This window comes from Hylobates moloch, unplaced genomic scaffold, assembly GCF_009828535.3.
Source record: "Hylobates moloch isolate HMO894 unplaced genomic scaffold, HMol_V3 SCAFFOLD_10, whole genome shotgun sequence".
Classification (NCBI taxonomy): Eukaryota; Metazoa; Chordata; class Mammalia; order Primates; family Hylobatidae; genus Hylobates; species Hylobates moloch.
In genome coordinates, this window is record NW_026652285.1 from 92,983,160 (window position 1) to 92,997,802 (window position 14,643).

A 14,643-nucleotide genomic window follows, 5' to 3' on the forward strand; every position below is an offset into this window, starting at 1 on the left:
ACATACATACATACACATACACACATATATTTATATATACACATACATTTATATATATTTATATATACACACATTTATATATACACATACATACACATACATACATATACACACACATATATATGTACACATACATACATACATACATACATGGAATGGAGTTATTCAGCCTTAAAAAGGAATAAAATTGGCCAGGTGCGGTGGCTCACACCTGTAATCCCAACACTTTGGGAGGCCGAGGTGGGAGGATCACCTGAGGTCAGGAGTTTGAGACCTGCCTTACCAACATGGAGAAACCCTGTCTCTACTAAAAATACAAAAATTAGCCAGGCATGGTGGCGCATGCCTGTAATCCCAGCTACTTTGGAGGCTGAGGCAGAAGAATTGCTTGAACCTGGGAGGCAGAGGTTGCGGCGAGCCAAGATTGCGCCACTGCACTCCAGCCTGGGCAACAAGTGCAAAACTCTGTCTCAAAAAAAAAAAAAAAAAAAGGAATAAAATTCTGACACGTTATGATATGGAAGAACCTTGAAGACATCATGCTAAGTGAACTAAGCCAGCCACAAAAGAACAAATACTGTATGATTCCACTTACATTAGGTTCCTAGAGTAGTCAAATTCATAGAAAGTAGAATGGTGGGCCAGGCATGGTGGCTCATGCCTGTAATCCCAGAACTTTGGGAGGCCGAGGCTGGTTCACCTGAGGTCAGGAGTTCCAGACCAGCCTGGTCAACACGTTGAAACCCCGTCTGTACTAAAAATACAAAAATTAGCCGGACATGGTGGTGCACGCCTGTAATCCCAGCTACTCAGGAGGCTGAGGCAGGATAATCGCTTGAACCTGGGAGGTGAGGTTGCAGTGAGCCAAAATTGAGCCACTGCATTCCAGCTTGGGCACCAGATCGAGACTGTCTCAAAAAAAAAAAAAAAAAAAAAAGCAAGCAAGCAAGCAGAATGGTTGTTTTGCCACAGGCTGTGGGGGAAGGGGCATGGGCAATGTTTAACTGACAGAGTTTAGGCTGGGCATGGTGGCTCACGCCTATAATCCCAACACTTCGGGAAGCTGAGGCAGGAAGAGTGCTTGAGCCCAGGAGTTCAAGATCATCCTGGGAAACATGGTGAGACCCCATCTCTATAAAAAATACAAAAATTAGCTGGGCGTGGTGGCACACACACGTAGTCCCAGCTAGTTGGGAGGCCAAAGTGGGAGAATCGCTTGAGTCCAGGAGGTAGAAGTTACAGTGAGCCAAGATCGTGTCACTGTACTCCAACCACTCCAACCTGGGCTACAGAGTGAGACCTCATCTGAAAAGAAAACCCCCCCAAAAACAAACAACAAAATTGGATACAGTTTAACTATATAGTATATTATATACTGTTTATATAGTTAACACTGTATAGCGTTTAACTGATACCGTTTTAGTTTGGGAAGATGTAAAGTTCTGGAAATGGATAGTGGTGATGACTGCACAACAGTGTAATGTACTTAATGGCACTCAACTGTATGCTTTAAAATGGTTAAAATGGTAAATTTTATGTTATGTATGTTTTCGCACAATTTGCAAAAAAAAAAAAAAAGGTTATCCAAACTAATTATTTAAACTAGTTGTTATAGGAAAACATTGTGCCATTCAGTTTTACACCCTAAAAAAAAAAAAAATAATCAGGTTGAGTCGAGTTTCATTTTATAGTGATGCAAGTCTACTCCTGAGAATCCTTTAGGAATCACTGTACTCTGCTCCTTTCTGGCTTTATGTCAGCCTCCCCTCTGGACTCCCATTTGCTGCACTGGCTAACCCAACATGTTTTCAAAGAGGTCACCAGTGATGCAGCATAGAGGTGAAAGAGGACTAAAGAAATGTGGACTCTTACACTGCACGAAAGAAAAAAAATCCCTCCCCATTCAGTATCTTAAAAATCTTAATAATACTTTTTAAAAAATCAGACTATTGCACAGAACTCTAGATTTCAGGCTTCTCTTGAAGTCAGATCTAACAACTCTGACCCTGAATCCCACCCACATGGCAATAATTTATTACAATGGAGCAGCAGCTGCACTCTTTAGAAAGGCAAGTGTTCTTGATTTGCTATAGTTCACACAGAGACTTTTACCTCAGTCAGGTCATCTTCCTCGTCCCAGTGTGTATGTTCCACAAGAAAAGAACTGCTCTAATTCATCCATGTATGCCCTCACATTGTTTTTCAAACAGCAGGCATCCCATAAGTAAATATCTACTGAACAGCACAAAGCATAATAGATTCCTTTCTTACCATTTCAGAAACAAATTGCGAAAGAGAAGGATAACTACCTCAATGTCATTAGCCATTAATCTCTTCAATAAAACTGTCTATTGCTTACTCAAGGCACTAATGTGACAGTCACCGTAAGTTTATTGCCAAATTCAGGGTTTCCCAATTCCACCACAGTGAAAATTCAATCTCTTAAGTAACAAGATGACACAAACACATGTATAATTCTGTAACAAATATTTCTCTCACAGTTCCAGGGATGCTGCTGTTAGAAAAATTAAACTAATACTTTGGATCATTTTCAACCACTGCACAGCATAATTTTAAATATGCAAACCTGATGAATTTAATCGGAATAAAAATCACATTAACATACAGACCCACCGAGAGAATAATCTTAAAATGCAGAATTGTAGATATTAACTTTCCAGGTAGTTAGAGAATTCAGTGAATACTTTCCATTTACTTCCACTCCAAGTAACTGCAGTTTTTACTACATTTCAAAAATAAGGTTTGACGAGAGAAGAAAAAGCTTTTTAAAGCAAGAGGACCCAGGCATGGTGGCTCACACCAGTAATCCTAGCATTTTGGGAAGCTGAGACGGGCGAAGTGCTTGAGCCCAGGAGTTTGAGACCAGCCTGGGCAACATGGTGAAATCCTGTCTCTACAAAAAATACAAAAAGGAGCCAGGCATAGTGTTGCTCACTTGTAGTCCCAGCTAAACTCAGGAGGCCTGCGTGGGAGGATCACCTGAGCCCAGGAGGTGGAGGTTGCAGAAAGCCAAGATCACACCATTGCACTCCAGCGTGGAGCTACCCAGTGAGAGGTTGTTTCAAAAAAAAAAAAAAAAAAGTGGCTGGGTACAGTGCCTCACACCTGTAATCTCAGCACTTTGGGAGGCTGTGGCAGGCAGATCATCTGAGATCAGGAGTTTGAGACCAGCCTGACCGACATGGTGAAACCCCTTCTCTACTAAAAATACAAACATTAGCCGGGCTGTGGTGGCGTGTGCCTGTAATGCCAGCTACTCAAGAAGCTGAGGCGAGAGAATCGCTTGAACCCAGGAGGAGGAGGTTGCAGTGAGCCGAGACTGCGCCACTGCACTCTAGCCCGGGTGACAGAGGAGCTCCTGTTTAAAAAAAAAAAAAAAAAAATGCTAGAGGTGGTTGTGAAAAAATGGTCAACTGCCAGGAGGAGCTCCAAGCTCCAAGGTGATACTGCATCTTAATCTCCTTCTTTTTTTTTTTTTTGAGACAGGGTTTTGCTCTGTTGCCCAGGCTGGAGTGCAGTGGCACAATCTTAGCTCACTGCAACCTCGACTTCCTGGGCTCAAGCAATCCTCTCACCTCAGTCTCCCAAGTAGTTGGGACCACAGGTGTGAGCCAGCACACCCAGCCACTTTTTGTATTTTTTGTAGAGATGGGATTTTGCTATGTTGCCCAGGCTGGTCTCAAACTCCTGGGCTCACATAATCTGCCTGCCTTGGCCTCCCAAAGTGTTGGGACTACAGGCATGAGCCCCCTCACTTGGTCAACTGCATCTTAATCTTTTAAAATCATGAGGCAAAAGAGACATGGAAAAGCCATCACCACAACAGAGAAAGTACATCAAAGCGTAGAAGAACTGGTGATGCTGTTCTAGTAATCACAAGGAAAATAAAGTGTGAAATAACTTCAGGATGACAAACCAAACCACGAAATGCTTTAAATCAAATGTTTATTTTCCAAAACCAGCAGAGTGTCTAGCATTTCAGAGAAAATACCACCACATAATATATACCCTTAATGAATAAAGAAATGCATTGTAAAACAGTCTTGAGAAATGATACATCTCAACATTAAAAATATTTAAATTGAGCCTGGTGAGACTCTTTAGGGAGAAGCAAGTTACTTAAGACGATATTGGTATGGCATCAATTCAATCTATCTGGAAAGGGCACTAAGAAGAGCTATAAAATTGGGCTGGGCACGGTGGCTCACACCTGTAATCCCAGCACTTTGGAGGGTGGATCACCTGAGGTCAGGAGTTCGAGACCAGCCTGGGCAACAAGGTGAAACTCCGCCTCTACTAAAAATACAAAAAAAAATTAGCTGGGTGTAGTGGTGCACACCCGCAATCCCAGCCACTCGGGAGGCTGAGGCAGGAGACTCGAACCCTGGAGGCAGAGGTTGCAGTGAGCCAAGACTGCACCACTGCACTCCAACCTGGGCAACAGAGTGAGACTCCATCTCAAAAAAAAAAAAAAAAAAAAGAGCTATAAAATCATTCATACTTCTGTATCTGGTGATTCTACTTTTAGGCTTCTGTCCCAAATGAATTCAAGGGAAAAAGAGGTAATATAAAGACACTAATAAAAACAGAAACAATCTGAATATGCATTGATACGGTTAAGCTTTGTGTCCTTACCCAAACCTCATCCTGAACTGTAATCCCCAGGTATTGAGGGACAGACTTGGTGGGAGGTGACTGGATCATGGGGGTGGCCCCCCATGCTGTTCTCGTGATAGTGAGTTCTCTCCAGATCTGATGGTTTTATAAGGGCCTCTTCCCACTTCACTCACACTCTCTCTCTCCTGCTGCCTTGTGAACAAGGTGCTTGCTTCCCCTTCACCTTCCGCCACGATCATATTGCCTTCTGACATGATTGTAAGTTTCCTGAGGCCTCCCCAGCCATGTGTAACTATGAGTCAATTAAACCTCTTTTCTTCATAAATTACCGTCTTAGGCAGTTTTTTTTAGCAGTCTGAGAATGGACTAATACATGCATTAATATGGAAATGGCTAAATGACTACTGATATATTTACACAAAGGAACAGTTTATACTGTAATATACAAATGTTTATTGGAAGTTATCTTGGATAAAAAAGAACACCAAGTGTTTCTATATATTATATACAATGTAAGGAAACAGGCATTGGGATTATTAGCAAGAACTGCCTGGAGCTATTCTAAATGCTGCCTAAGAATTATTTACATTGCCTGTCAAAATGTATTATCTAACACATGGGCATGAGTTATAATCATATACAGAAACACACGCCCATTATAAATGGAAAATAATATATAATTTTAGATTTGTAATAATTATATTGTTTCATAAAATTACTTAATTGCCTAGTTTAAAAATGTCCAGCTCTCTCTGTTCCCAGGCCCAAACTCCAACTTCTACTTCTTCTACTTAGAATCACAGGATTTCAGAGCAAGGAAGAAATATCTCCTTTCATATATACATATATATTTATTTTGAGATGGAGTCTCACTATGTCACCCAGGCTGCAGTGCAGTGGCACGATCTCAGCTCACTGGAACCTCCGCCTCCCGGGTTCAAGTGATTCTCCTGCTTCAGGCTCCCGAGTAGCTGGGATTATAGGCGCATGCCACCACGCCTGGCTACTTTTTCATATTTTAGTAGAGATGAGATTTCACCATGTTGACCAGTCTGGTCTCGAACTCCTGAGCTCAGACAATCCACCCGCCTCGGCTTCCCAAAGTGCTCGAATTACAGGCATGAGCCACTGCGCCCGACCTCCTTTCCCATATTTTAAAGATACAGAGAGGTTAAGTAATTTGGCCATAATGATCTAACTACTTGCTAGGATTAGATACCAATTTTTCCAGTTTTTTCCTCAAATATCAGTGCCAACAGAAAAAGAAACAGAATTTAGCAACATAGAGAACTACACATGGAGGAAACACAAAGAAAAAGTAATCTATAGCTTTGTAATTCACATAATGTTTAAAAGACAGTCTGAAGCGTTTTTCTCATAAAATTTTATAAAAATGATTGTGTTCTCTAGAGAGAAGGAAGAGGATAAGGGGGGAAAATCCACTCAGGAATAGAGAAAAAAACGACACTGTACATATCTCATATAATCAACACTTGTCATTCTCAAAGCTGAAGACTGGTTCAAGATTACACCCTATGAAATACAAAACAAAACCCAAAAAACAGTTTCAACATCTCTTACCTGTACAGAGAAGTCCATCTTTGTAGTAAAGTGCATACACTCTGGCACTGTGTCCAATTAATGATGAGGTTTCAAAGGCTTCATGGTCCTCCAGTTGCTTCATTCTCAAAATAGCCTTCAAATAAACCTTCTTCCAGTGCAAAGCGTCCTGAACAGAATCATCTATCTGCCAGCCCAAATTTTTACATGCAGTCTGCCACACCTCTGTACAGGCACTTATCACCTTATTCCATTGTTTAGAGACGAGGCAGCATGTGAGTAAAGTCTGAGGATCGAGCCATTTTAACAAATAAAAACTGAGCTCCAGGGGAAGGAGTTTGAGGAAGTCCCGCTTGAGGAGAGTCTCTAGGTTATTGGAGAGATGCCTGAGCTGGACTGTCCCACTCAGACTAATCAGGTGATCCAGAGTTTCATTTTTCTGCAAGTCCGTCAGAGAAAGAAATGTAACAGAAATGTTATCAAGCCATGTCTCAAAGTCCTTTCTCTCCATAAGGTTATGGAAAAATTTACCTGTGGCACATCAAAATATTGTATTAGTTCTGCTCAAAAAGACTGTTCAAGCAAGACTGCTAACAAATGAAGTATTAAAAATTAGTGTAAAAAATCTGCCATTACAACTTTATGCATAGTTACATTACAACTTTACAGTTAATACACCATATTTATCTGAACACTTTCCATGCACACAAAAGAAAACACATTTGAGAAAACATACTTTAACAAATCATGAATCCAAAACATAAGTCAGTGAAACAGATTGGTGTGTGTGACTTATTCCTTTTGAAGTCTAGCACATGCTACATGCATCTTCATAGTAATAGATTTACCAACAATTCATTATAAAACAGTATATTTTATAATACACCCCTCCCCCATCAAAATCATTATAAAACAATTTCCTTAATGAATTCCTTAATACATTCTATTTGGGTACTAAAATCACAAAAGCAAGCACCAGATGTGACAATCAGAAACAAGTCTCCTGAGCAGTAACTTGAGACACTGATTATCATGGCACGCACAACCTGTCACCAAAATCATAGAACTGACTACTTGGTTTTGCAACAGATGTTCAGATGAAAAGGTTTAGGGATGAAAAGTAAGCAGGTGTCGTAAGTTATCTGCCTCAGGAATTCTGGTTCTTCCAACTTCTTTATGGCACTGCCTGTTCAGAACATGAATTACAAAAGAACTTATGCGGCTTTAGTCTGTTTTTATAAGCCTCATATGAGCTAGTGACAACTCTTAACCACGTGCCCCCGAGAGCCATGAGGGTCCTGGAGGCCTGCACAGATAAAGCAAATTAATAATCCTGATGTTTATAAAACACCAGAAAATAGACATTATCATCTTCACTTTGCAAATGAGAAAACCACAGGTTAGACAAGGTATGTGATTTGCCTATATTCACAGGGCTATTAAATAGCCACAGAACAGACTGGATGCCAGTGCTCTCAAGATCAGGGTACCAAGCTCTCTCTCTAAAATAAGAGACAACCAGGAGAACCACGACCAAGTGGTAAGATCTGGAGGTAGTGTGTCTACCCATTAGACCATTTTCTACTTTAGGAGAATGACAAATTCCTCCTGAGCTAACGGTAACAATTTTTTTAAAGTATCCTGTATTAGCGTCAACAGGTGTTAATTCACTCTTAATGAGGATTAGACTAATGAAAGAGTACAAAAAATATAACCAGTAAAAACTATCTTTCTCAAAACTATGTGTTAATAGATGTTAATGCTGGGTGATGTGTACATAGGGATTTATTATTCTCTTTATTTCCATATATTTAAATATTTCCATGATTTAATAAAAACTTTCCTTCTGAATACTCAGTTTCTCACAAGACTGTCATATTAATTTTAAAAACATATGTCCAAATTAATGTGAAAAAGGAAAGTTAATTTCTTTCCAGACATATCACCTAGATCAGGTCTACACAAAAAGCAAGATCTCATCTTCCAACTTTGTTAATGTAAGGTGAGTAAAATCGTTAAGTGTCCAATATCAAATTTGGCAATCACATTCTTAGACGAATAAGCAGTCTGATTTATTAGTAGAAGCAACCAAACCTTGCAATCACATCATCTGCTAACAGTTTTGATTTCTGGAACTGTGACTAGACTTCAGGATAATACTTCTGAAGCCAAAGTTTGGGCTAGAGAGGATTTATTCATCTGTATTAAAAATTTACTTAGCTGAAAAAAATAATCAGATGGCTAAAAGTTTTATCGACTTATCACACAATAACAAGCCCCCTCCTTCCTCTAAATCCTAACAACCCTCTTATCTATATAACATTTCTTCAAAATCTCTACTTTTAAAAAATAATAATTTGCAACAAGACAAAGCAATTATCTTCTGTGGGCATCTGCATATTGTCATAATAGCTAGTTAATTAATACTGGTCAATTAAAAACACATACCAGGCTGGGCACGGTGGCTCATGCCTGTAATCTCAGCACTTTGGGAGGCCGAGGCGGGCGGATCACGAGGTCCAGAGATCGAGATCATCCTGGTTAACACAGTGAAACCCCGTCTCTACTAAAAATACAAAAAATTAGCCGGGTGTGGTGGCAGGCGCCTGTAGTCCCAGCTACTCAGGAGGCTGAGGCAGGAGAATGGCATGAACCCAGGAGGTGGAGCTTGCAGTGAGCCGAGATCACGCCACTGCACTCCAGCCGGGGCGACAGAGCAAGACTCTGTCTCAAAAACAACAACAACAACAACAACAACAACAACAAACCACACACCTGCTCTGGAAACATTTTTAACAGTGAAAAGTGTGGTATGGGAAGCTTCCTCCATCACATCTACACATACATATATACACACATACACACACATGCTGACACACATCTATTGTAGATATGCTTGTATTTAAGTGAGCTGAATTGTTAAATTGTTATTCAAATGGCTACAAGGCAAATTTAGAATACTCATTAAAATATTATCAGGTTTCCATCATTCATAAATATCTAAGAGACATACTATAACATGCCAAATTCACATGTATACCTATGTAACAAACCTGCACGTTGTGCACATGTACCCTAGAACTTAAATTAAAAAAAAAAAAGCCAAATTAATGTGCCCATGACACCGCTAAAGATTATGGAAGAAGCTTTTTCAGAGAGCACCTCTAAAAAGTTCAGCCATGTCTGAGATTTATATATTCTCCTAACTCCTAATAAAAAAAATCTTCCCAACTCTTAGATTGCCTTTTAAACCACTCAATCCCTTGTAGGATTGAGCAGTTCACCTCTGATTATTCTGAAAAAGGCATTTTTTTTCCCTAAAAAAGTCTCACTAACTGCAGAATGCACTATTTAAAAAACACCAATTTTTACTTTCCTAAAGGGATCAACTAACTTTGGAGGGGGCTTTCTAAGGTAACAGGTCTAAACTGGACTCTTTCAGGCAGCCTCTAGAAATATTATACACTAGTTGCACAAACCTCAGGAAATGGGATTTTAATTCAACCTGAGGAGCTTTTAAATCTGAGCGCTTTCCAACAATGGAATAGCTCCCTCCAGAGTAGTGAGTTTCCCATTACCACGAACAGTCAAGGACAGTTGGACACAGAGGCAGAATGTGATAAATGAAAATACTTTGGAGGTAGGTCAAATGTTTTACTGATTCAGCCACTTCCTGTGTGATTATGGGCATGTCCAACTAACTTTTAAGCTTCAGTTTTATCATCTGTAAGATGCAAGCCATCATCCAACTTGAAGGGTGAAACTCAGAAATATAGCAGGGACATGCTTAGCACAGTGTACAGTCTAGCGGGTAAAAACTCAAATGGTACTTTTTGTTAGTTTTACTACTATGAATACCTGGCAGGAAAGATTTCTGTGACACTAAGGCTGGAATGGACATGACCACTAACATCTCTTTTGACCCTATCATCTTATCACTAAGTTTCTCTTCAAATCACCTGGAAGAAAAACTCAAGGGCTCAAACTTATTAGGGGTTTAATTTTATAAAGAAGAGCACCTGTTTATTGGAGGCTCTAGTTTCCCAGTAGGTGCCTTATTCTATCCACATTCCCTGCTGTTTGGCCCCCTTACCCTACGTCCCTATCTCAGAGTTAACAAATTCAACTTGCCCTCTTGCCTTCAGTATTAATAATCACAAAGTGGATCATGTAACAAAAAGACTCCTAAATTGGAAAATGAGAGCCTGGGTTTGGTCTCAGGTTCTGCCATTAACTCCCTGTGTTACCTAGGCAACTCACATATTTATATTGGCTTTAAAGAAAAAGTACCACTGGTAAACATTATCTCATTTCATCTTCATAACCTCACGGAAGGTATCAGTAATGCCGCCCTTAGCTAACATAATGAGGAAATTTACGGCTCAAGAAGTGGAGTGGCTTTCCCAGAATGGCACAGGAAGTAGCAGGCTCAATATTTTGCCCAGTACCCACTCTCCCAACACCTATACTCTGAGGTATTAGAGACAGGACCTTCCGGAAAACAGTGTAAATGTGTTTTCCCCTCCTCCTCTATCAGTATCTGGCCTAGTCAAGGGTGAAAGCAACACAATTGTTAGTGGTAGAGGGAAGGAGGCTTCATTTCCCCCTCTTTTCTTATCAAAGAGCACACAGGCATTGACAACGTATACACACCTATAAACTTATATATGCATAAAATGTATTCTGAATATTCAAGAAACTGATAACCCTGGTTGCCTCCAGAGAGAACTGGAGAGCTGCAGAATAGGAATGAGGGGTCCCTTTTTATTGTATACCTTTTAAAACTGAAAACCATGTAAGTATAATACACTATCAAAAAACAGCCTTTAGTTTTAAGGTGAATTTTTTAAAGCTTTGAAAGAATACAAATAATGTTTATAAAATATGTGTTCTGCAACTCCACTTGTTGCTGGGTGACCTTGGGCAAATCACTTCACCTGTCTCACGCCCTGTTTCCTCACTTGTAAAATACAGCCACGAAGAGCATTACCTACAAGGGTTTTTACGAGGGTTAAACAAGATAGTGCACGTAAAGCGTTTAGCACAGTACCCGGCACGCTGTAAGCCTACAGTAAATGTCAGTTACCATTATTACTTAGCATTAATATTGCTATCTTTGCTTTACTTCAAGCAGCACCCCACATACACACCTGTTTTCATGGCATACCCACAATTATGGCGCAGTATAGCGCTTTGTACTTCATAAACCACCTCATCACACTTCATCATCTTTCAAACGTTTGGTAGCCCTGGGACATCACCGTTAACTCATTCCGCAGCTAAGGAAATGGAGGCAGTAACTCTGAAACCCTGTTTTCCCGTCTCTAAAATACAGATCCCATCAACTCATTGGTTGCTCCCAGGTCCCTTGCTCTCGGAATCGTGTTCCGCGCGGCACTGACCTGAGCGAGCGCCCCGGGGCCCGGGACCTCGCGCCGGGTTCACAGCTACTAGGCACGCTCGGGCCACCAGAGCCTTGCAGCGGCCGGGTCCGCTCCGCAGCCATGGCGCCTGCAGTGAAAGAAAAACAGCCAAGGCGCGGCAGGTCAGCAGAGCCGCGGACGCCTAAAAGTCCCCACCCCAACCGGCCCCGCCTCGCATACAGACCTGGACCTGCGGCCGCTGCTCCCGGTCCGCAGCCTCACAGGGGAGCGGCTTCCGGTGCTGCCTGCGTCATCTCCGCGCGTCCCTCAGCTCCGCGGCGCCCGGCGGAAGCGACTGCACTTCCGGTCCCCGCCCGCAGGTGGCTGGTGGGAGACGAGGCTGGGAGTAGGGGTGGAGAGGAGAGCGTCCTGGGAAGCTGAACGCGTGCTGCGTGGCCCTCACGGTGCTTAGGCTGGGTGCAACCTAGAACAGAGCTTCCTTTCGTACCGTACATCTAGGTTTGCATAGCGCGCTTATGTCCCTCCTCCAATCCGATCTTGCACCAGCTCTGCAGTAGTTTTTCTTAGTATCCTCATTTTACGGAGGAAAGGGAGCTGTGGCTTAGAGAAGTTAAGAGACGTGTCCAAATTCATACAACCCATTGGGCACCTCTTTATCCCGAACACTATTCTAGGGGATAGGGTTAGTGAACAAAAAACGCAAAAACCCCTGACCGCCTGGGCCTTACATCTATTAGGAGGAGGAAGACAGATAAACTAAGTAAGGCTTGTGCAAAGGAGAGAAAGCACGGTAAGGAGGTTGTTGAATGAAAAAAGACAGTCAAGTGATGTAGATTTGAATGAATCACAACATTGACACCTTGGCTGTGGCCTGGTTACTTAACCTTTCAGACTTTGCTTCGTCTGCATACCAATTATAGTGAGCTGCCCATCCGAAGGCTCTGAGGATTGAAGGAAATGAAGCATACAAACCTTTTAGCGTCAAGGACTAAAACTGAGCTAAAAAAATCCCACGCACTCTTTCTCAACACTTTGTGTGTACCATCTCACTCAGTTCCCAAAACAACCCCACAAGCTAGTAACTATTATTAGGCCCATTTTTAGAGATGGGGAAACAAATCAAATCAAAACAGGTTTAGGCATCTTTCCTAAGGTCATAGTAAATGGTTGTCATAGGATTTCAACCCAAACTGACTTCAGAGCACAAGTTAAACCTTTTTTTTTTTTTTTTTTTTGAGGCAACGTATCACTCTTGCTCAGGCTGGAGTACAGTGACATGATCTTGGCTCACTGCAGCCTCAACTAATGCACGCGCAAGCGATCCTCCCACCTCAGCCTCCTGAGTAGAAGGGACCACAGGCGCGTGTCACCATGCCCAGCTAGTTTGTGTGTGTGTGTGTGTGTATTTTTGTAGAGGCAGGGTTTCGCTATGTTGCCCAGGAAGGTCTTGAACTCCTAGGCTCAAGTGATCCACCTGCCTGGGCCTCCCAAAAAGTGCTGGGATTACAGGGGTGAACCACAATGCCCAGCGCACAAGTTATCCTTGTTTCTCTGTAAGGGTTCCTAAACCATATACGCATACACGCACATTCACGTACATCTTATACCCGCACTGTCCAATAAACCTTTTGTCAGTGATGGAGTTGTTCTGTTGGTGCTGTCCAATAAGGCAATCACTAGTCTCTTGTGGCTACTGAACATTTGAAAAGTACCTGATGTAAATGAACTAAATTCTTAATTTTATTTAATTTTAATTTTAATAGCCACATGCGGCTAATGGCTACCATGCTTGATAGAACAGTCCGATAATATAACATAGACAATAAGAGAGACATATCCAGTAGACGGTAGAGCATGGCCAAGGTTCCAAGCATCCTGACTTCATCTAGGGTACTTGAAACATGGGAAATAAAAATTGATTATGTGGGGTGGAAGTCAACTACGGTGTCCTAAAAGTAAGGTCTCAAGAGAGCAGATTTGATTTGCTAAGCAACAGGATGTCACTCTAGACTTCTAAGTCAGAACGTGACTGATGACAGCATCATAAGACATTTAGGAAGACATACATATACAGATTGGATACTGTCTATGAAAAGGAAGGCAGTACCAGGGTAATCAAGAAAATCAAGCACCCATATCTCTTTGGAGCAAACATTCTCAACCCCAGTACAGTTTGATGAATCAAATTGAAAAGTCCAGATGGAGCTGCCCCAGAGATAATATTGTTTGGACCTCTCATAACAAAGAAACCAAATTGTGCAAATTTAAGCCCAGAGGGGATCCAGGAGCAAAATTCATGACTATAAAAAAATTTTTAAATTGCAAAATGGAAGTAATATTTAATTAAATACAAGACCTATTGAATTGTTAAATTCAGAATATGTAAAAATTCCCTTTCATTTGAAATTTTTAGATTAGATTTTTCCCACTTTGTAAAGATTTTCAAGATTGCGTGATGGTTGCTGAGAAAACACAGCCAACTTTAAATATAAGAAGTTATTCCTAGCCAAATAATTACAAAAGCTGTTGTAAATGGCAGATAGGAAGATCAACATGTTGGATGTTGAAGGAAAGGACGAAATATAGCCTGGCATGAAAAAAGAATGCTCAGTATAATTGCTTGTGTGACAGGAACCTGAAAATATGCTGAATGTTGTTTATTTTCTTGAAATAAACTTGCTGGTAGAAATGATGTTTGGGATAATTCCTACACATACATACTCCAAGAAAGGAGAAAACATCAAATGTTTAGTTTTTTCAATTCCAGCTAAAATGGACTGTATGTTGTCTTCCATTTTGAGCTAAACTTGCCTGGGAGAGGTAGTTTAGATGACTTAAAATTGATTTAGTAAAGTGCTTGCATAGCCCATACTAGGGATTCTGAATCCTTCCCAATGAGCCATACACCAGACCTCACCATATGATGTTTCTTTGGGAGAAAATAATGCACCCACTAGGGATGAAAAATACTCCTCTATGTCTAGTACAGTTTTTGCATGTGTATGTACCAGGGAGCAGGCATTACTCCAGCTGTTTGGTTTCTTGAGATGCACTCCAAAAA

The 14,643-nt window shown here is 41.1% G+C and overlaps 1 protein-coding gene across 3 annotated transcripts in view; it reads right to left on the reverse strand.

Annotated features, from left to right (window-relative positions):
- The window catches only part of FBXW2 (F-box and WD repeat domain containing 2), a 29,902-nt gene extending 18,020 nt beyond the window's left edge, over positions 1–11,882 (reverse strand). Inside the window, exons 1-3 of one of the 3 annotated variants that reach the window (XM_032164994.2) lie at positions 11,806–11,882; positions 11,601–11,709; positions 6,220–6,637 (exon numbers count right to left, since the gene is read on the reverse strand). In XM_032164994.2, coding sequence (XP_032020885.1) covers positions 6,220–6,322 — 103 coding nt within the window. In that variant the 5' untranslated portion in view covers positions 6,323–6,637; positions 11,601–11,709; positions 11,806–11,882. Of the gene's footprint in view, positions 1–6,219; positions 6,730–11,348; positions 11,710–11,805 lie in introns of all 3 variants that reach the window. The other 2 variants (XM_032164993.2, XM_032164992.2) reach the window with 2 other exon arrangements.
- Between the last annotated feature and the right edge of the window lie 2,761 nt (positions 11,883–14,643).